Source organism: Eleutherodactylus coqui, chromosome 4 (assembly GCF_035609145.1).
Source record: "Eleutherodactylus coqui strain aEleCoq1 chromosome 4, aEleCoq1.hap1, whole genome shotgun sequence".
Taxonomy (NCBI): Eukaryota; Metazoa; Chordata; class Amphibia; order Anura; family Eleutherodactylidae; genus Eleutherodactylus; species Eleutherodactylus coqui.
Window position 1 is genome coordinate 237,761,725 of NC_089840.1, and position 19,058 is coordinate 237,780,782.

Genomic DNA, 19,058 nt, shown 5'->3' on the forward strand with positions numbered 1-19,058 from the left:
CGTCCTCCTCACCCTCTGAAAGGTCTTGAGACAGTTGCCGGAAGTCCCCAGCCTCATCCCCCGGACCCCGGGAACTTTCCAATGGTTGTGCATCAGTGACGATAAACTCATCTGGTGGGAGAGGAACCACTGCTGCCCAATCTGAGCAGGGGCCCGAGAACAGTTCCTGGGAGTCTTCCCGCTCCTGAGCATGTGTCATTGTAGTGGAGTGAGGAGGCTGGGAGGAAGGAGGAGCAGCAGACAGAGGATTCGGATTTGCAGCACTGGACGGCGCAGAACTCTGGGTGGATGATAGCTTGCTCGAAGCACTTTCTGCCATCCACGACAGGACCTGCTCACACTGCTCATTTTCTAATAAAGGTCTCCCGCGTGGACCCATTAATTGGGCGATGAATGTGGGGACGCCAGAAACGTGCCTCTCTCCTAATCGCGCAGCAGTCGGCTGCGACACACCTGGATCAGGAGCTCGGCCTGTGCCCACACCCTCACTTGGGCCTACGCGTCCTCGGCCGCGTCCACGTCCTCTCGGCCTACCCCTACCCCTCAGCATGCTGTATTACCAGTGATTTCCAAGCTAGGAAAGAAATTGGCACAAGCCTGCAGCCAAAATAGAATTTTTTCCCTTGTTTTTCAAAGGACAAGCCACACTGCGTGTATTCAATGAATACTACTAAGTTTAATAACTGTGTTGTGGCCCTGCAAATGTGTCAGAGAACTGCAGTGATGCAAAGTTATTGGCTCCATGGGATTTCCCATGCAGGAAAAAAATTGGCGCAAGCCTGCAGTAAAACGTAGCTGGCTGCGTCTGATTTTTTTTAACGTTCTGCACGCAGCACACACGTACACAGAGCCCTTAGGACTGACAGAGGCAGGGCAAATATACTTTTTTGCCTTTTGTTTAAAAGGAAAGGCCCACTGTGCCTATTCAATGACTAATATAACTGTGTCGCGGCCCTGCAAAAGTGTCACAGAACTTTACTGTTGCAGAGTTATTAACTGTGGCAGAGCAGGTATTTCCCAGGCAGGAAAGAAATTGGCGCAAGCCTGCACTCAACCGTAGCTGGTTGCGTCTGATTTTTTTACGTTCTCCACGCAGCACACACGTACACAGAGCCCTTAGGACTGACAGAGGCAGGGCAAATATACTTTTTTCCCTTTTGTTTAAAAGGAAAGGCCCACTGTGCCTATTCAATGACTAATATAACTGTGTTGCGGCCCTGCAAAAGTGTCACAGAACTTTACTGTTGCAGAGTTATTAACTGTGGCAGAGCAGGTATTTCCCAGGCAGGAAAGAAATTGGCGCAAGCCTGCACTCAACCGTAGCTGGTTGCGTCTGATTTTTTTACGTTCTCCACGCAGCACACACGTACACAGAGCCCTTAGGACTGACAGAGGCAGGGCAAATATACTTTTTTCCCTTTTGTTTAAAAGGAAAGGCCCACTGTGCCTATTCAATGACTAATATAACTGTGTTGCGGCCCTGCAAAAGTGTCACAGAACTTTACTGTTGCAGAGTTATTAACTGTGGCAGAGCAGGTATTTCCCAGGCAGGAAAGAAATTGGCGCAAGCCTGCACTCAACCGTAGCTGGTTGCGTCTGATTTTTTTACGTTCTCCACGCAGCACACACGTACACAGAGCCCTTAGGACTGACAGAGGGAGGGCAAATATACTTTTTTCCCTTTTGTTTAAAAGGAAAGGCCCACTGTGCCTATTCAATGACTAATAACTGTGTTGTGGCCCTGCTTACACAATTCTGTGCCTGTAGTATCAATGCAGGGTGCAATGCTCTGCACCGCCGATTTTGAGAAAAATCCACACGGTTAAATGTGGCCCTAGAAAGGACCGTTGAGGTTCTTGAAGGCTACACTCACTCCTAACACTCTCCCTGCCTAAGCACCACTTCTGTCCCTAATGCCGGGTGCAATGCTCTGCACTGCCGATTTTGAGAAAAAAAAAAAATTTCTCCACTGCTAACAGCAGCCTGCACACACGTAGATGTGGCCCTAAGAAGGACCGTTGGGGTTCTTGAAGCCTACACTCACTACTAACACTCTCCCTACAGCAACTCCAATAGAACAGCACTTTCCCTCAGCTAACTCACACGGTATCTGAGGCGAGCCGCGGGAGGGGCCGATTTTTATACTCGGGTGACATCTGATCTCCCCAGCCACTCACAGCAGGGGGGTGGTATAGGGCTGAAACAACACAGGAGGAAGTTGTAATGCCTTCCCTGTCTTTCAATTGGCCAGAAAAGCGCGCTAACGTCTCAGAGATGAAACTGAAAGTAACCCGAACACCGCGTGGTGCTCGTTACGAGTAACGAGCATCCCGAACACGCTAATATTCGCCCGAGCATCAAGCTCGGACGAGTACGTTCGCTGATCTCTAGTTGTCACCATGTCCACGAACGGAGAAAAATAGCGATTCTCCGCTCACGGGATTCAAATTGTGGCATGCCGTGATTTGCCGTGATTCTCCATGGTGAGCCTATCTGTCAGATAGGCTCATTGCACAGACCTGACAGTTCTTCCCCCTTGTCCCCCCCGCGGCGCAATATCGCTAGCGGTATTCTGCAACGGCCATCGAGAGGGGGCCTTAGGGCAGCAGAGAGACAAGGAGGATGTTGGGGCCGAATGCCCGCTCGGGTGTAGGAGAGAACGCATGCCGTGGCCGTCAGTGAGGAGAGATGAGGCAAGATGGCCGATATGAGTCATAAAATATTAGCTTGGCTGATTCTGCCAAAATCAGCAGGATTAGAGATATTTTACATCATATGTGTGGATAGCTTTAGGGCAACTTCAGACACTGAGAATTCACGGCACATCTGAAATTACAGTACAATACCCCAGCAAAGTCTCATAGCGTGAACATTATATTGCGCAAATGTTGCACGTTTTCACCACAGATTTGACCCCTTCAGGGTTTCTTCTCACGAACGTGCTTGCGCACATTTTTGCTCACGTAGAATCTGTGTGCGCTATACATAGAGAATAGAACCATTTGGGTTCATTCTCATAAGTACGCTTTGCACACGCATTTCGTGCGTGCGCACAAAAATAGGTCTTGCTCTATTTTCCCGTCTTTTGCACAGCAGAAGTGTCAGGGCAGTCTAGGACAGGTACGCAAAAATGCAAAGGGAAAGGTGTGACAAACACAGGAACAGACGACAGCTGGACCTTATTAGACTTAGGCCTCATGTCTACGGCATGCACAGATTCCGCATGGGGAATCCTGCATGCAAATTTCAGGGCATGGGGATTGAGCATGCTCAGAATTCATGCATTGATTGGCTGAAGTACACAGACAAGAGGGACAATTTCTTCCTGCAGAACAGGAGAGTGCAGCAATTGTGTCAGTGAGCTGGAGGTGGTGCTGCAGCACTGACGATCAGTAGTGCAATAGTCTGCAGAAAGTGCAGGGGCTAAGGCTAATGAGAGAAGCCTTTGAGTGGCAAAGACACAGAAAGCAGCAACTATGAGCGGAGAGAAGTGGCAAGAGCGGCTTAGAGGACACTGAACCCAGGAACCAGAGACTACCTGGAGCTGCATAGAGAAAGACTGTGCTATAGCCCCAGCCTGGTGGAAGCATCAGAACTGCTACAGGAACATAAGGAAACTGTGGTTGAGTCCTCCTCCCAACCTTGGACTACCCTGGGCCAGTGGTAGCAACGATTCCCATGTGACGATCTGTAAGTGAGGCCGGTCTCAATACAACTACTAGATGTGCACACCGTTAGAACGAGACTAACTTAATAACAGGCTTGTTGTTTAGTAGAATATGCAATAAGGGACTTGGATTGCTTATGGAAGTATCATAACTCATGGTTACAGAGGAGGTAGGGTATAGGAGTGCGAGCGTGCAAAACAGATATTTCCCGGTGTTCGTACACTGTGTTTCCAACTGTGTGTGTCGTTACACATCTGTATCTCTGTGCAACGGGACTGATCGCTGTAGGACATTTTTTTTTACTATTTTTCCTGCAATTGTTTCATATTGCATCCCTTGTATGAGTAATCCTAGGACTTAGCTATAGCCAGCAATAGGTGATTCTACTGTATTAGTTTAAATGATTACTTGTCGTCAAAAATGAAGATTGCATATTTTTGTAGATCCTTCTGCTGCGTTGTATCTTGAATTTGTATTGCTATACCACCACTAGCGATAGCTGCATGGCATGTCGTCATTGCAAATGCTTTATGCGGAAGTCGACACTACCAATGGAGACACCACAATGCTACTAAAATGTGCATATATATTATGCCAAATATTGCGTTACCAAACTGGAGGAATTCTCTAATTGACAAGTCAATGTGAACTGGCAACTGCCCAAATTGCACTTATTGCCCCTTGTCCCAGACTAGAAGTACAGTCTAGTGTAACCTATAAAACTTGGAATTTCTACATAAAAAAAATAAATAAATTATATATAACATAAATAACAATGATAGAGAAAACAACCAACTCACCCCACAGTGTAATATAACTTTGAGATCTTTTGATGGGCTTCCGAGGTTTGCTAAGTGCTAATAACAAGGCTGTTTTAGGAGTTTCTGAGGTGGGGAAATCTGATGGGTTCCTCTGCTTCTTCTTAAACTGGGATTCAAGAAAACTCTCAGATCTTATGGCAGTGTCTTTAAGAAGAACAGCAGGATGCACAGTCCTCTTGGTTTCACTTATGACCGTTCCCAACTTGTGAGATCCTTCTGGATCCAGGAGCGCTGATGAAGACATGTGGGGATCTGTTTGTATGGCAGTCTCTGACCGGTCCAGGTAACTGGTCTCAAGTAAAGCTTCAGTAGCAATGCCAACATCAATCATTCCTGGTTCATACAAGGCTGGACTAGAAATGAGTGCTTGATGATATCCATTAATAGAACCTGGAGGAGGTCCAGAGGAGTAGGAAGAAATAGAAGAGCTGCTTTCTGATGCTTGAGATAGTTGTTGCAATTGGCCATTGGTTACTGGTAAGAAGGAAAAGAATAAATATATAAATGTATTATAGGGCCTTAAACGCTCTTTTAAAAATAAGTTTCCTTTAGTTTAGCCTCCTTTGCCCGCGTTGGACAATCTCCTTTTGTTAAGGCCCATCTACACGTAACGATTATCACTCAAAATTCATTCAAGCAGCCAAAAATTAGTGATAATCGTACATGTAAATGCTGCCATCATGCACTTTTTATCTAAACGATGATTTTAAGGTTAACTTAAAATCCATCGTTCAGCCACAGAGAGATAAAGCATCTCTCCATAGACCGCATGCTGTGTTCTCAGCAGGAGACGGGAGATTATTCTGCTGTCATCCACAATTAAAACAATGCAGCTGTTTGCACAGCAGGGCGTATAAATAGTCAGCAAAAAGCTCCTGGAGGCCCTTTTGCATGTAAATGAAGATGATAAAGTATTAATGGACATTAGTGTCCACTAACACTTTATGCAAAAAGATTGCTAAAACTTTCAATTTGAAAGATTATGTTTGCGTGTAAATGGGCCTTTAGAAAAGCTCTTGATGATAAGCTAAACAAAGGAGCTTCCTAAAAAATAATTGTCATGGCTCATCATGGATGACGCCGACTATACTTCTCATTTTATGCTAACAGTTCCTGTCCTTCTCCATTGTTAGAAATGTTTGATTAGTCATACTTTATTCTGAGGTCCTCTTTATTGTAGTCTGTGGCTATATTGCCATTGTATTTCATCTGGTTCATGATGTGCTAGATTCTATATAATTGTATTCTTACTTATTCTCTGTAGCTATTATATTCCTGTATTCCAGCAAGGGAGAATCAGGGTCAACCCAAGTTGCTGACGTGGGATTGCCCTCATCGGGGCGAGTTGTCCGCTCTTGGGTAGGGTAGCATCACATTAGTAGTTAGGGTCAGATTTCCTGTACCTCCACTTCTGATCTCATTACTCGTCTTTTCTGCTCTCCATGTTAATTACATCCCACCTGGATGAAGCATTCAGCATTCAGAGTGAATGTATCAATAATACAATATTTCACCTGGTGTGTAGGAGATGTTGTTTATCATCCGACTACTATATCATGAGCCAAGATCACATTCAGGGCTCAGTCACACGGTCATTTTGACGCACAAATTTTTGAACGCATCAGTTATGCGTTCAAAACTTTGCGTGACCGAAGCGGGCGTCACGGCACAAAAACGCTGCTAGCAGCGTTTACCAGCTCAAGAAGACTGCTGGCCGCTATCCCCTGCTGCGGCTGTGACAGCTGCAGCAGGGGATTCCTTGGATGTGAAACCCCTGGATGCAGTCACATCCAGGGATTTCACCTGTCGTCAATGGGGCCGGCGTTCTCTGTATTGACATACAGAGAACATCGCAATCCTCTGCTACAGCTGTGACAGCTGTGGCAGAGGACTTCTTCATCTCCGCGGGGAGTCCCATTGTCACTGGACACTGTGACAGCATTTAAAATCCCCGGCTGCTGAATGGGCGGCCTCTGATTGGCTGAGCACTTTAACCAATCAGAGGCCGCTATTGAATGACAGCTGAGAGTTGCCTCTGATTGGTCACAGGGCTCAGCCAATCAGAGGCAGCACTCACCCATTCATGAATTCATGAATGGGTGAGTGCTGCCTCTAATTGGCTGAGCGCAGGGACCAATTAGAGGTAGCTCTCAGCTGTCATTCAATAGCTAAGAGCTGCCTCTAATTGGTTACAGTGCTCAGTCAATCTGAGGCAGCCCATTCAGCAATTGGGGATTTTAAATCGCTGCCTGCTAAATACTCCTCAGAGCAGTGCAGGAGAAGAGCCGGCTGGACACAGCTGAGCCCCGGCAGTTGCAAAGAGATGAGTATAGATTTTTTTTTTTACACATTTTTATCATGGGTTTTCGGGGAAGGGCTTATATTTAAAGCCCTTCCACGAAAATCACTGCAGGGCTTGCCAGCAGCCCATTGCTTTCTATGGGAGAACATCATTCTCCTCTGTCACAGGGGGCCATTGTCTGCTTTGGCTAATAAATGCAGTTCCTAAATGGGGCATCCTCCTCAATTACAGAGGGTTTCTGGAACATCAATACAGCTGGTCTATCCTTAGAAGAGGTCTTCGTTATTTGATCACTGGGGTGTGGCTCACAGTGCCACCATTGATTGGCTGAATGGAGTGGAGTGTCATGTCCGTTTATTGTTCCCCCAGACACAATGTGACAGATATGGTTTTGGCTGTGCCTGGTATTGCAGCTCAATATAGCTCAGTCCCATTCCAGTGAGCTGCATTACCAGGCACAGCCACAACTGCATGTGTATGGGTAACCAAGTGTGGCGGTCCCTTCATTCAGCTGATCAGCCAGGAATGTCAGGACTTAGAACCCACATAGTGACAGGCCATCAATATTAAAGTCCTGGAAAACTTCTTTAAGGGGAGTGTGTGGTTTCATTACAAAATGGGTGAATGGGCAAAAATGGTACGCAATAATAAGGGATTCATTGTTTGCCTGTTAGATGTTGTGCTACAATTGACTTTTAACACCTATCCATGGGATAGGTGATAAAAGTCTAATCAGTGGTGGTCTCACTGCTAAGACGCCCACCAATCCTGAGAACAGAAGCCCTCTCTTCTTCAATGTGAACTTCTTGCATCTCCCACATTGAGGAGATGGAATGGAGTAGCGGTCGCACATGTGCGATGTTGCTCCATTCATTTTAATGAGGCTGACGGAAACAGCTGAGTACAAGCAATCTGCTACCTCCTGCAGTCCCAGTGAAGATGAATGGAGCAGTATCACACATGCTGGAAGGCATTCACTCTCCTCCTCACTGTGGTGCGTACAGTAAGGAGGAGAGGCGAATATAGGTCCCCTGTTCTCAGAATCAGTGGTGAGACCCTCACCGATCAGAGTTTTATCACCTATCCTATGAATAAGTCATAAAAGTAAATTTTGGTACAACCCCTTTAAATCCGCCGCTGCTCCTCAGTGGTCTGTGTTTATTGTGCTACAGTGATGACATCACATCGATACACTTGCTGTACATCACTAAGGCCAGTGATTGGCTGTATTAGTCACATGTCCACTTGACATCATTGCTGCAGGATAGTAGATAAAGACTGGTGGTGGCCCAGGGGCAATTTAACATATAAATAATGATTCTGTTATTTTATGCCATTTCCCACTCTTGGTCAGCCCCTTCAAAGGGTACTTAAAAATGGATTTTCCAAAATAGACAACCCCCTTTAAATAAATTTCTTGATCAGTTTGGAACCTACATTGTGTTCCTCTCAAGTCTTTTCCTTTAAAAAACTGCTTGAATATTCATCAGTACTTTTCCCAATCGCCAGGAAACCTTATATAAGAACAGTCTACATCATCTACTGGAGTTTCTTGCCCCAGGATTCCCTCCAAATGTTTTATTATTCAGTACTTACATCGATTAAACCAACAATACTCGGCAATCATCTCCTTGTACGCAGGGTACATCCCCGTCTCCTGTAAGATACAGGTAGGCACAATGAGTTGTAAAGATGATAAAATACACAAAGACCTGCAAATATGAGAGGAGCTGCAGAAAGTAAAACCTGATAGGGCTGTTTGATGAATAATACATTACTCTTCACAGATGAAACCGTATACACAGAACCTTAAGTAAGTGACCCTGCAGTGCCTTGAGACGCAGCCTGCGTGAGGCTTGATTATACCCTTCCCTTTATTATGGAGGTAATTAGTGGCGAGTCACTTACCCAGAAACAGGCGCAGGTTTTCACTAATGACTCCGACTCTCAGACATGTCATTCAAAGTTTTATAGTCCTTTTTGTTGTTGCCCATAGACCTTCCATGCCCCGAAGTACATAATATTAGGTAGCTTCATCCACTACTGATTTTTCTAGCAGATCAACCAGTTATGGAAGATAGAAGAAGCTGATACACAGATGCCTATTCTGAGATGAAGAAGTCACCAACCCTAATATCAGTGAAGAAGAGAACCCACATGGTGGTTCTCCGGTGAAATGAATAAAATATACATGCTTTGTCAAAAAAAAAAAATCCAGCCCCTAGAAGAAGTTGTCGGTTTTCTGCAAAACTCGGCCTGCAGTTACATCTTTGGCAGACATGCAATGATTAGCCTTGTAGAGTGATTAGATAAAAGCTCTTGTCCACTGAGGCCCCAAAAGTGGTTACACTCTTGGCCAATAAAAAGGCTCTCGGAGGCTCCTTGTGTGTAGTGGCCTCTTCTTCTGCTTGTGTAGAGCTTGTTGACCACTAGACGCCTCTACGACACAGAGAAGGCCCACTTACGCGTAACGATTATCACTCAAAATTCGCTCAAACAACCGAAAATAAGCGATATTCGTTACATGTAAACGCAAGCATCGTGCATTTTTCGTCTGAACAATGATTTTAAGGTGAACTTAAAATCCATCATTCAGCAGCAGAGAGATAAAGTGTTTCTCAATAGACTGCATGCTGTGTTCTCCAGGAGATTACATTGCAATCTGCCAACAGCTCCAACTAGAACAATACAGCTGTGTGCACAGCAGGGAGTGTGATTAATCACATGCTGGGCTCTGCAAACAGCTCCTGGAGGTCCTTTTACATGCAAATGAAGATGAAGAAGTGTTAATGGAATGGACATTACTGGGCATTATCACTTTATGCAAAAAGATTGCTAAAACTTTCAATCTTTTGAAAGATTATCTTTGCATGTAAATTAGTCTTAAAGGAGATGTCCCGCGCCGAAACGGGTTTTTTTTTTTTAAACCCCCCCCCCGTTCGGCGCGAGACAACCCCGATGCAGGGGTTAAAAAAACCACCCGCACAGCGCTTACCTGAATCCCGGCGGTCCGGTGACTTCAATACTTACCGCTGAAGATGGCCGCCGGGATCTTCTACCTTCGTGGACCGCAGCTCTTCTGTGCGGTCCACTGCCGATTCCAGCCTCCTGATTGGCTGGAATCGGCACGTGACGGGGCGGAGCTACACGGAGCCGCTCTCTGGCACGAGCGGCTCCATAGAAGAAAGCAGAAGACCCGGACTGCGCAAGCGCGGCTAATTTCGCCATCGGAGGGCGAAAATTAGTCGGCACCATGGAGACGAGGACGCCAGCAACGGAGCAGGTAAGTATAAAACTTTTTATAACTTCTGTATGGCTCATAATTAATGCACAATGTACATTACAAAGTGCATTATTATGGCCATACAGAAGTGTATAGACCCACTTGCTGCCTCGGGACAACCCCTTTAAGTGTGCATGCCTTCTGTTTAGGACGGGGGGGGATAAACCTCTGCAAGACACCACCGGAAGTGACTTATCTTACAAGAACAAAAGAATTGGGCAATTGAAATCCATCTGTCCAGTCTTTATCTCCTCTGATATCTGCCTATGGGAGGCTACCATTCACACTAGCTAATGGGCTGGTTCCACCGGAATCAGCAGTTTTGGATGATTTACGTCTAGTGACTAGGACCTTCGCCATATGCCCATAGAAAGCTCCCGGAGGATACATAAAACAGATCCGTAGTCCTCAACGTACCCAACGGAGGCCAAAAAGAGAGTCTTGTTTCAACTTTTATTTGGCCGATATACATTGGTATAACTTTCTATATACAAAGGGATTCAGTAAAAAACGTTTATCATATGGCATACGTTCTTTTAACATTGGGTATACAGTGACTTCTGTAACCCATAGGCAGCATATAGTGACATCTCTTAGAGGTACATACTGGAAGTATATATTGAGAAAACCTCCTGGGGTATATCTCCGACAGACATTGGAGAACGCAGTGTGAAAGTAGCCTATCTAATCTCATTTTGGATACAGTGACAATGTTCAGTCAGATGATCTACAGATATGTCTTCTAGAGTGAGAGCAAATAGCTTTCCCGAAAGGAAACAAATATATACATTGAAGCAGAGGCGTAACCTGAGGCTTCTGGGCCCCAATGCAAAATCTGTGACAGGGTCCCCAACTATTATGCTTTTTTCATAGTACTGGGCTCCCAATATGGAGAAGAGAGGCCTTTGGGGCCCCCTAAGGCTCCTGGGCCCGGGTGTAACCGCATCCCCTGCACCCCCTATAGTTACGCCCCTGCATTGAAGGAACATACAAATGTCCTCCAGATGGAATCAAGCCAATGATGTTACACTGTATTGGGTATCATCTAATGAAATCCCTAAGTTACAATTTTTAAATGAGATACTATGGACTAACCTTGATTGTGAGCATGATGTGAGTTAACCCCTTTAGCACTTCGACCGCTTTGCTATGGCTTATGTCTTCAAAGTTAACTCCATTGGCTGCAAGAACCTGATCTCCAACTTTTATGCCTCTTTCTTCTGCTATCCCCCCTGGATCAACTCTGAAGGAAGAATTAAAAAATATGAAAGAATTAATGAGACCTAAGATGTAGAAGACACATTCTGATGTATGGGATGCGAGACTACACAGGTGCTATTACTGTGAGGGGTGCCTATATGTCTATGCCATGTGGACTCCAGACTGGAGTCAATGCCTCCTTTTGCATACAAGCTTGGACACAGAAACCTGTTCAGGCTCACATGCAGTTCGCAGGCACGGGCCCTGTTCTGACAGCAGGGGAGGGACATATAGCGTTGGCTGGCCACGATGAGACCACTGTGTCTCGTCCTCATCTCGATACTGCATAGGAGTGGTCAGAGCTATGGAGAACAGAAGGAGAACTGCCACCGGATGCTGGACCAGGAATGACTGATTGAATGAGTCAGACAGTCACAAAGCTGCAAATGCCACCCACTGCCTCATCATCTGTATGAGCCTGTCTGCGGGCGGATGCCTGTGGCTGCCAGGTAGCGCCTGTGGTCTGGTCTCCTCCAGGTTCAGCCTCTCCATTGTGTTGGGTCACATTTATAGCCATCCTGGGCCGCAGGTTGGACGCAGTTGCTTTAGACCATCTTTTAGATATGCTAATAACGCTGAACCGGAGGATGACAATAGTATCCAGTAAGTAGCTTCCAAAAAAAGGAATAGAGGGGCTGAGAGTACACACACCCTCTGTCCACAGTTTGTCCGATACTGCCATTGATAGAAACAGGCCATGATTGGGCCTCATGCACACAGCTCAGTACAATCTGTGCTTTATATGGATTTGTATGCAGCCCTATTGCATTACTGTATGTTCCATTTGGAGGCATATAAAGCAGAGGTGTAACTTATAACTGATGGGTCCCAATGTAAAATTTGTAACAGGTCCCTCCAACTATACTGCGCAATTTATAGCACCAGTCCTTTCACATGGGGAAGAGAGACCTTATGGACCCCCTAAAGCTACAGGGACCAGGTGCGAATGCAAGCCCTGCACTTATTATAGGCGCACCCCAGATATAAAGCTTTGTCACGTCAGAAGAGATGCTGAATTATGGAGCTATTCCTCTCTAGAAGCATGGATTCCAGGGGAGAGTAACCCCATCATACCATACTGAATGCTTCCACTGTAAAAGCAATTAGAAACACACACACATACATATACAGGACTGTGCAAAAATGTTTAGGCAGGAGTGAAAAATTCTGCAGAGTAAGAATACTTTCAAAAATAGAAGTGTTAATGATCTATTTTTGTTAATTAACAAAATGCAAAGTGAATAAACAAAAGAGAAATCTAAATCACATCAATATTTGGTGTGACCGTACTTTGCCCTCAAAACAGCATCAATTCTTCTTAGCACACATGTACAGAGTCAGGGTGCGGGCAGACGAGCGTAGGCGTATTTACGTTCGCACGAGCGCAACGTATAATCGCCCGAGCGATCGTTTTTCACCGATCACGACCAGAGCTAGAAAGCGTATTTTCGTTTGTTCCTACTTTGCAAACGGTCTTTTCGGCGATCGAATATGCGTTGGCGCGTATTTCGGTCGCATATGTTCCGTTTTTTTTCGAATTGCCGTTTTTACGCGCCGTAAAATCGCCCATGTGAACGAATACATTCGAAACCATTGCCTCAGATGGTCACGTATATATGTTTGGTCGCAAAAACGCGCCGTTTATGCGCTCGTCTGCCCCCACCCTCAGGGGTTTTGGAGGATTATAGGCAGGTGTATGATTAACGAATTATAACAAACAGGTGATAATAATCATCATTTTGAAGTAGGTTGAAATACAGTCATTAACTGAAACAGAAACAGCTGTGTAGGAGGCTTAAAACTGGGTTAGGAACAGCCAAAACTTGCAACAAAGGTGAGGTGGTGGAAGACAGTTGTGTTTCACAGGTTATACACAATGGCAAGACTGAGCACAGCAACAAGAAACAAGGTAGTTATACTGCATCTGCAAGGTCTCTCACAGGTAAGGACTTCAAAGCAGACTGGGGTTTCCAGATGCGGTGTTTGGTATTATTGTACTTTGTCACCACCAGAAGTTAGGGGTGGTGACAAGGTACCAGCTGTCAAATAATTTAGTAACACCTCCAGCTTCTGATTGCCTGGGGGGTGTTACTAAATTCAGACAGGGCAAGAGGACAGCTGGGACGTAGGGAGTGGATGCACAGCCAGAGGCAGAGGCACCAGAGGACACCGGGCACTGCGTTATAGCATCAAGATAAAGTGTGCTCAAGCATCAAGACAGCGCCGAGGCTGGGAGCGGCGGCAAAGACACATAGGCGTCGTAGGACACTGCCGAGACTGGGAGCGCCGGCTTCTTAAATAGTGCAAGTGGCGTCCTTAGGGCGCCCACCCACTGGCGTTTGCGTTGTTAGTGCGTGAAAAACGCAGCGATTTCGCATCTACGCGTTTGCGTTTCTCGCTGCGTTTTTTTTACGCAAAACGCGGAGAATGTCTCATCCTAAAACGTTGCATAGCGTTTCTATACCAACACACCCTACAGCACCTGTGAAGAATGCCCGCCCTTCCACAGTCTTCAGTAATGTTGTCTGCAAAAACGCCACGCGGCGCGTGCGAATTGCGTTGCGTTGCGTTTTTTCCGGGAGCATTGAAAACCATGGGAGAAGTTAGATTAAAAAAAGGAGCCAGAGTGTAAGGACAGCTGCGATGCGATTTTGCGGGGCGGGGCGATTTTAAAAACGCCAGTGGACATGAGCACACTTTATCTCTATGCCTGTGCAGGAAAAACGCAAAACGCAAAACGCAGGTAAAAAAACGCCAGTGGGTGGGCGCCCTTACACAGAAGGACGACCGCAGCAACAGTGGGAACGGCGGGTGAGCCAGAAGCCGCAGGTGACCCACACAAACATTGGACCCCATCAGTGAATGAACAGGGGAAATTGCCTACGGGTACAGAGCAGACAGCCGACACAGTGGCTGCAAATCAATGGCTGCCCGTAGAGGGAGTGCATGGACAGCTGCAGCGTGTGTAGTGATTTTTGCCTGCCCTGCATTTACAGCTAATAATGTAAACCTAACCGGAAAACTAACCCTAACCCTCCAGGGCAGCCAAAAATCACTACACATGCTGCTGCTAGGACCTTACTGAATTCACTCAATCTGGAGCTAGGGGTGTGACAGGGGCGTTCCACCATCCAAGCCCTGTCAAACCCCTAGCTTCCTGGTGGTGACAAGATACAATAATACCGTGGTGTTCAAGCTCTTTTGAAGAACCACAAAGAAACGGGCAACACTGAGGACCTTAGACACAGTGGTCAGCCAAGGAAACTTAGAGCAGCAATTTCAGTTTGAAATTGGAAGATATCCAGCAGTGCCATCAGCTCAGAAATGGCAGGAACCAGTGGGACCCAGGTACACCCATTCGGAGAAGTCTGGCCAGAAGTGAGCATGTAAAATTGCAGCCAAAAAAGTCATACCTTTGACGTAGAAACAGGGCCAAGTGACTGAACTATGCACGAACATATTGGAACTGGGGTGCAAAAAATGGCAGCCGGTGCTCTGGACTGATGAGTCACAATGTGAAATATTTGTTTTTAACAGCAGTGAAGCATGGTGGAGGTTCCCTGCAAGTTTGATGCTGCATTTCAGCAAATGTGGTTGGGGAATTGATTAGGATTAATTATGTCCTCAATGCTGCGAAATACAGGCTGATACTTATCTAAGATACATTACATCAGGGAGGCGTATGATCGGCTCCAAATTTATTCTACAGCAGGAAAACCCTAAACATCCAGCCCAAATCATTAAGAACTATCTTCAGTATAAAGAAGAACAGGGAGTTCTGAAAGTCATGTTATGGCCCCGCAGAGTCCACTGTATGGTTCATGCGCTGACTTTCGGAGCTGACAGTATGGGCACCGGGAGGTGGGTAAGTATAAAAAATACCTCCCCAAGCTCCTGACAACTTGCTCTAAATGATGGTGCTCATAGCCAGCGACAGGTTCTATTGAATCTGATTGTTGTAAGTAAAGAGAAACAAAGTAATCTTGTAGATATGATGCCTTTTGTTTAGTTAGCCATTAAAGGTATCATATCTACAAGATTGCTTTGTTTCTCTTATTGAGAATAATCACACTTTGTTCTACTGGCTAACATGGTACCAAACTTTTTCTTTTTACCAGAAAGTCCCAAACACGAAATCAGCAGTCCACTTTAGCCTCTCTTTGTGTCCTTTGGGGCCATGTTGTCTCAAAAGCCCATGGAGCCTGAAACATACAGTTTCTAATTTGGATCAACATTACTGGCTGCAATCTGGTAAATAATATCATGTTTCCCCGAAAATAAGACAGTGTCTTGCATTAATTTTTGTTCAAAAAGGTCTAACTTTTTTACATGTATAGCTGCCTGGACACTATTTAAATTGACTTTCTTAAATTAACTGTTAGCAGGGCTTAATTTTGGAGTAGGGGCATCCTCAAAAAGCCTGAAAAATCATTTTGCATCCTCAAAAATTCTGGAAAATCATGCTATGTCTTATTTTCAGGGAAACGGTAATACTGCAAATGCTAATCAAGCCGAGAGGTGTAAAAAATAATCATGTAGGACAAAAAATGGATACAAATATAGATAAAATATGTCCATATTCACTGTCTATATTTATCGCCATGCTATCTATAGTTGCATTTCAAGAGCAATGAACCTGGATGCCTCAAAAAAATAGCACTCCCAAGTGTTACAAACCAGTGAAGAAGCCAACATATGAAGTAATACATGGAGAATACATTTTTCGGAACCTTCACTTACTTGGAAACAAAGATCCCGAGTCCAAATTCTTTCCCCCCTCTAATATTAAACCCCCAGCAGGTGTCATCAGAAGACGTGTAGAGATGAACGATCCTTCTCATTCCATCTTCAGAGCTGCTGTCCGATGGCGTTGAACTTCCCCTCTCTACTATAAGTCTCTTATTCAGCACATCTACCCTGTAATGGTACATAGGGAGATTTAACATTTAACACGAAGGCAGCATTAATAAAGGCTTAGACTGGTTCACAGGGGAGCAAGTGAATCGCCCGGTGGGCCCTCAACCCAACGCACAAATGGGACACAGTGCTGCACACCCACTGCAATCTCTACCGATGGAGCCCCAGGAATAAACTTTACTGCTGGGCCCCAGGCATCCCAGTCCAACACTGTGTTAACACAAACGCATCATACGTATATAATATAAGCTAGCCATGAAAGTATGTTGACTGTAGAGTATGCTACATGAAGCTAAAGGATATGTATTTTTTGCAACTAATTTCTAATTGCTATAGTGCATCTAACATAAAAATACAGCAATTTTGCATTTATCAAAAATATTCTACCATTTTGTGTATGCCGTTTCCATAGTAACAGACGATGTGTTTCCATAGTAACAGACTACAAGCAAACCCTGTGTAGTCTGACCATACAGTCACTCTCCTTCCAGCCGGCTCCATACTTCTTGCTAACTACCAAATGCACACAGGCCTTATTTGTAGTATGTAGTCTTGGAGACACATAGGTTTGCACGAGAGTTCTATACATAAAACAGTAAGAGGTTTTAAATCAAAACTTCTTGCAAAGTTGACCAAAGTTGCATTACCGTGCTGTAAGGTCAGCTGCCAATGTACCTGGTAGAAAAAGGAGGATACTGCCATATCATTACAAAAAGGGTGGGGGATTCCGGTGAGTCGTCATTGTCTGCTTGATAAAACTTCATAAGATTTCATCGGAAATCGATTCTCTACGTATCATTCTATTTTGTTTATTATGTTTTTTAACCCCTTAAAGATGAAGCCTATTTGTCACGTGGGACTCTTTTTCTTCAGTTTTTTCCCTCTCCACAATCTGAAAGCCATCATTTTTTTATTTCCCCATCAACATAACTATAAGGGCTTGTTTTTTGTTAAACCACTAGTATTTTTAACGGTACCATTTTGGGGTACATAAAATGTATAATTTTTTTGGGGGGGAGATTTGAAAAAATTGCAATTCTGCCACAATTTTTTTGCTTTTATGGCACTCGGGGCTGTGTATATGACATGTTACCTTTATTCTGTGGGTTGAGACAATTATGGTGATACCAAATTTTTATTCTACAGCTTTTACGTTTTGCTGGTTTTGCAAACTAAAACAATTAAAAAACATGTGTTTGTGGCACTATATATTTTGAGGGCTATAACCCTTTTTATTTTTTTGATGACGGAGTTGTGTGAGGGCTTGTTTTTTGTGGGACAAGCTGTAGTTTTCATTAGCATCATTTTTGAGTACATACAACTTTTTGCTCACTTTTTACTCCCTTTTTGGATGAGGTCGGTTGGATGAATAGAAAACTGTAAATCTAGAATAGTTTCTACTGTACAGTGTTCAACAGTATTTCATACACCAGCTACTGGCAAAAATATAGGGGATGTTGTTGCACTCAGGCCAAAGAGCCTTGGGGGGCCCATAAGGCCTCTCTTCTCCATATAGGGAGCCCAGTACTATGAATAAAGCATTATAGTTGGGGGCCCTGTTATAGGTTTTGCAGTGGGGGCCAGGAGCTCTAAGTTACGCCTCTGCGTTAAGGGGTTAGGAGAAGTTGGAGGCCCCAAGAAAAACTTTTGCACCCAGGCCCATGAGCCTTTAGCTATGCCCCTGTCTTAATTGGCATTGCCCATCTAGCAGTAACAAATGTATTAAGAAGCACCGGCTCGTTATACATTTCATCTGGCAGCATCTTTCTACTCTTGCTAGGAGCTACAGTAGAGTTTGGATATAATTTATGCCAGTTTGTGGTGTGGATAACAGTAAGGCTACATTCACACGGGTGAGAATCTCGCGTGAGTTTTATGCATTGCGGGACGCACAGAAATCGCATGAATATGAACTCCATTCTTTTCATTGGACTTCTTCACATGAGCGATTTTTTTTTCCCCCCTCACAGCGATGCTGTGAGGATAAAAGTTGCAGCATGTTCTATCTTTTGGCGTTCGCCCATTGTTGTCAATGGACTTTAATAGACATTGCATGGCGCTCGCACGCTGTGTGATGTGCATGCAAGTGCAATGGGATGTTTTCCATTGAAATCAATGGAAAACACTTGCGATCCTCTGATATGTGTGAAAACTTGTTTTACGTTTGTACATTCAACATTGCCACATCCACGCGATTATTCGATTAGTCTACAACTTGTCTTTATACAACTAGTAATTACTAAAGGTCAAATTAGAAATTTTTGGATTCATCATAAGGTTAAAATCAGAACATGGCTGCCGTCCCTCATAGGGATGAATAACCTAAAGATTTCCACGGACTTAGCAAACTTATTGGAGACGTATTTCTTCTGGTCAGAGTTCATGCTCACACGAGCCCTTGCCCTTGGGTGAAACCAGATACTGTGATCCTCTAATGAACTTGACACGCTCTCTCTGGTCCATAGAGGTGATACATTGTGATTTTTGGTTACCTAGAATGGCTGACAATGAATGGGAGGATGTGAGTGAAGAGTACGGCTCTGCTTACCATGTGGTCTTTTCTCTGGAGAACTTAATCCCTGGCACTTTTCCCATTCGTCTCACCATCATACGTAGACGGTTGTTCCCGGTCAGAACTTTAACAGCGCTTCCCATGGTTATACTTTCTAGGCTGATACCATTCACCTCTGCAATCTTATCTCCAACACAGAGCCCAGCTAGATCTGCAAGTATAGATCATAAGTATGTTATACCCTATTATATCCTACGCACTGCTGGACATCGTTGCTCCTTCTGCTTCTTATACC

At 44.7% G+C, this 19,058-nt stretch overlaps 1 protein-coding gene across 1 annotated transcript in view; it reads right to left on the reverse strand.

Moving 5' to 3' along the window:
- PDZD7 (PDZ domain containing 7) overlaps positions 1–19,058 on the reverse strand; it is an 86,326-nt gene that overhangs the window by 56,857 nt on the left and 10,411 nt on the right. The window contains exons 4-8 of the mRNA XM_066600935.1: positions 18,800–18,974; positions 16,075–16,251; positions 11,170–11,317; positions 8,388–8,448; positions 4,469–4,963 (exon numbers count right to left, since the gene is read on the reverse strand). Of these exons, the coding sequence (XP_066457032.1) occupies positions 4,469–4,963; positions 8,388–8,448; positions 11,170–11,317; positions 16,075–16,251; positions 18,800–18,974 (1,056 nt within the window). The remainder of the gene's footprint in view (positions 1–4,468; positions 4,964–8,387; positions 8,449–11,169; positions 11,318–16,074; positions 16,252–18,799; positions 18,975–19,058) is intronic.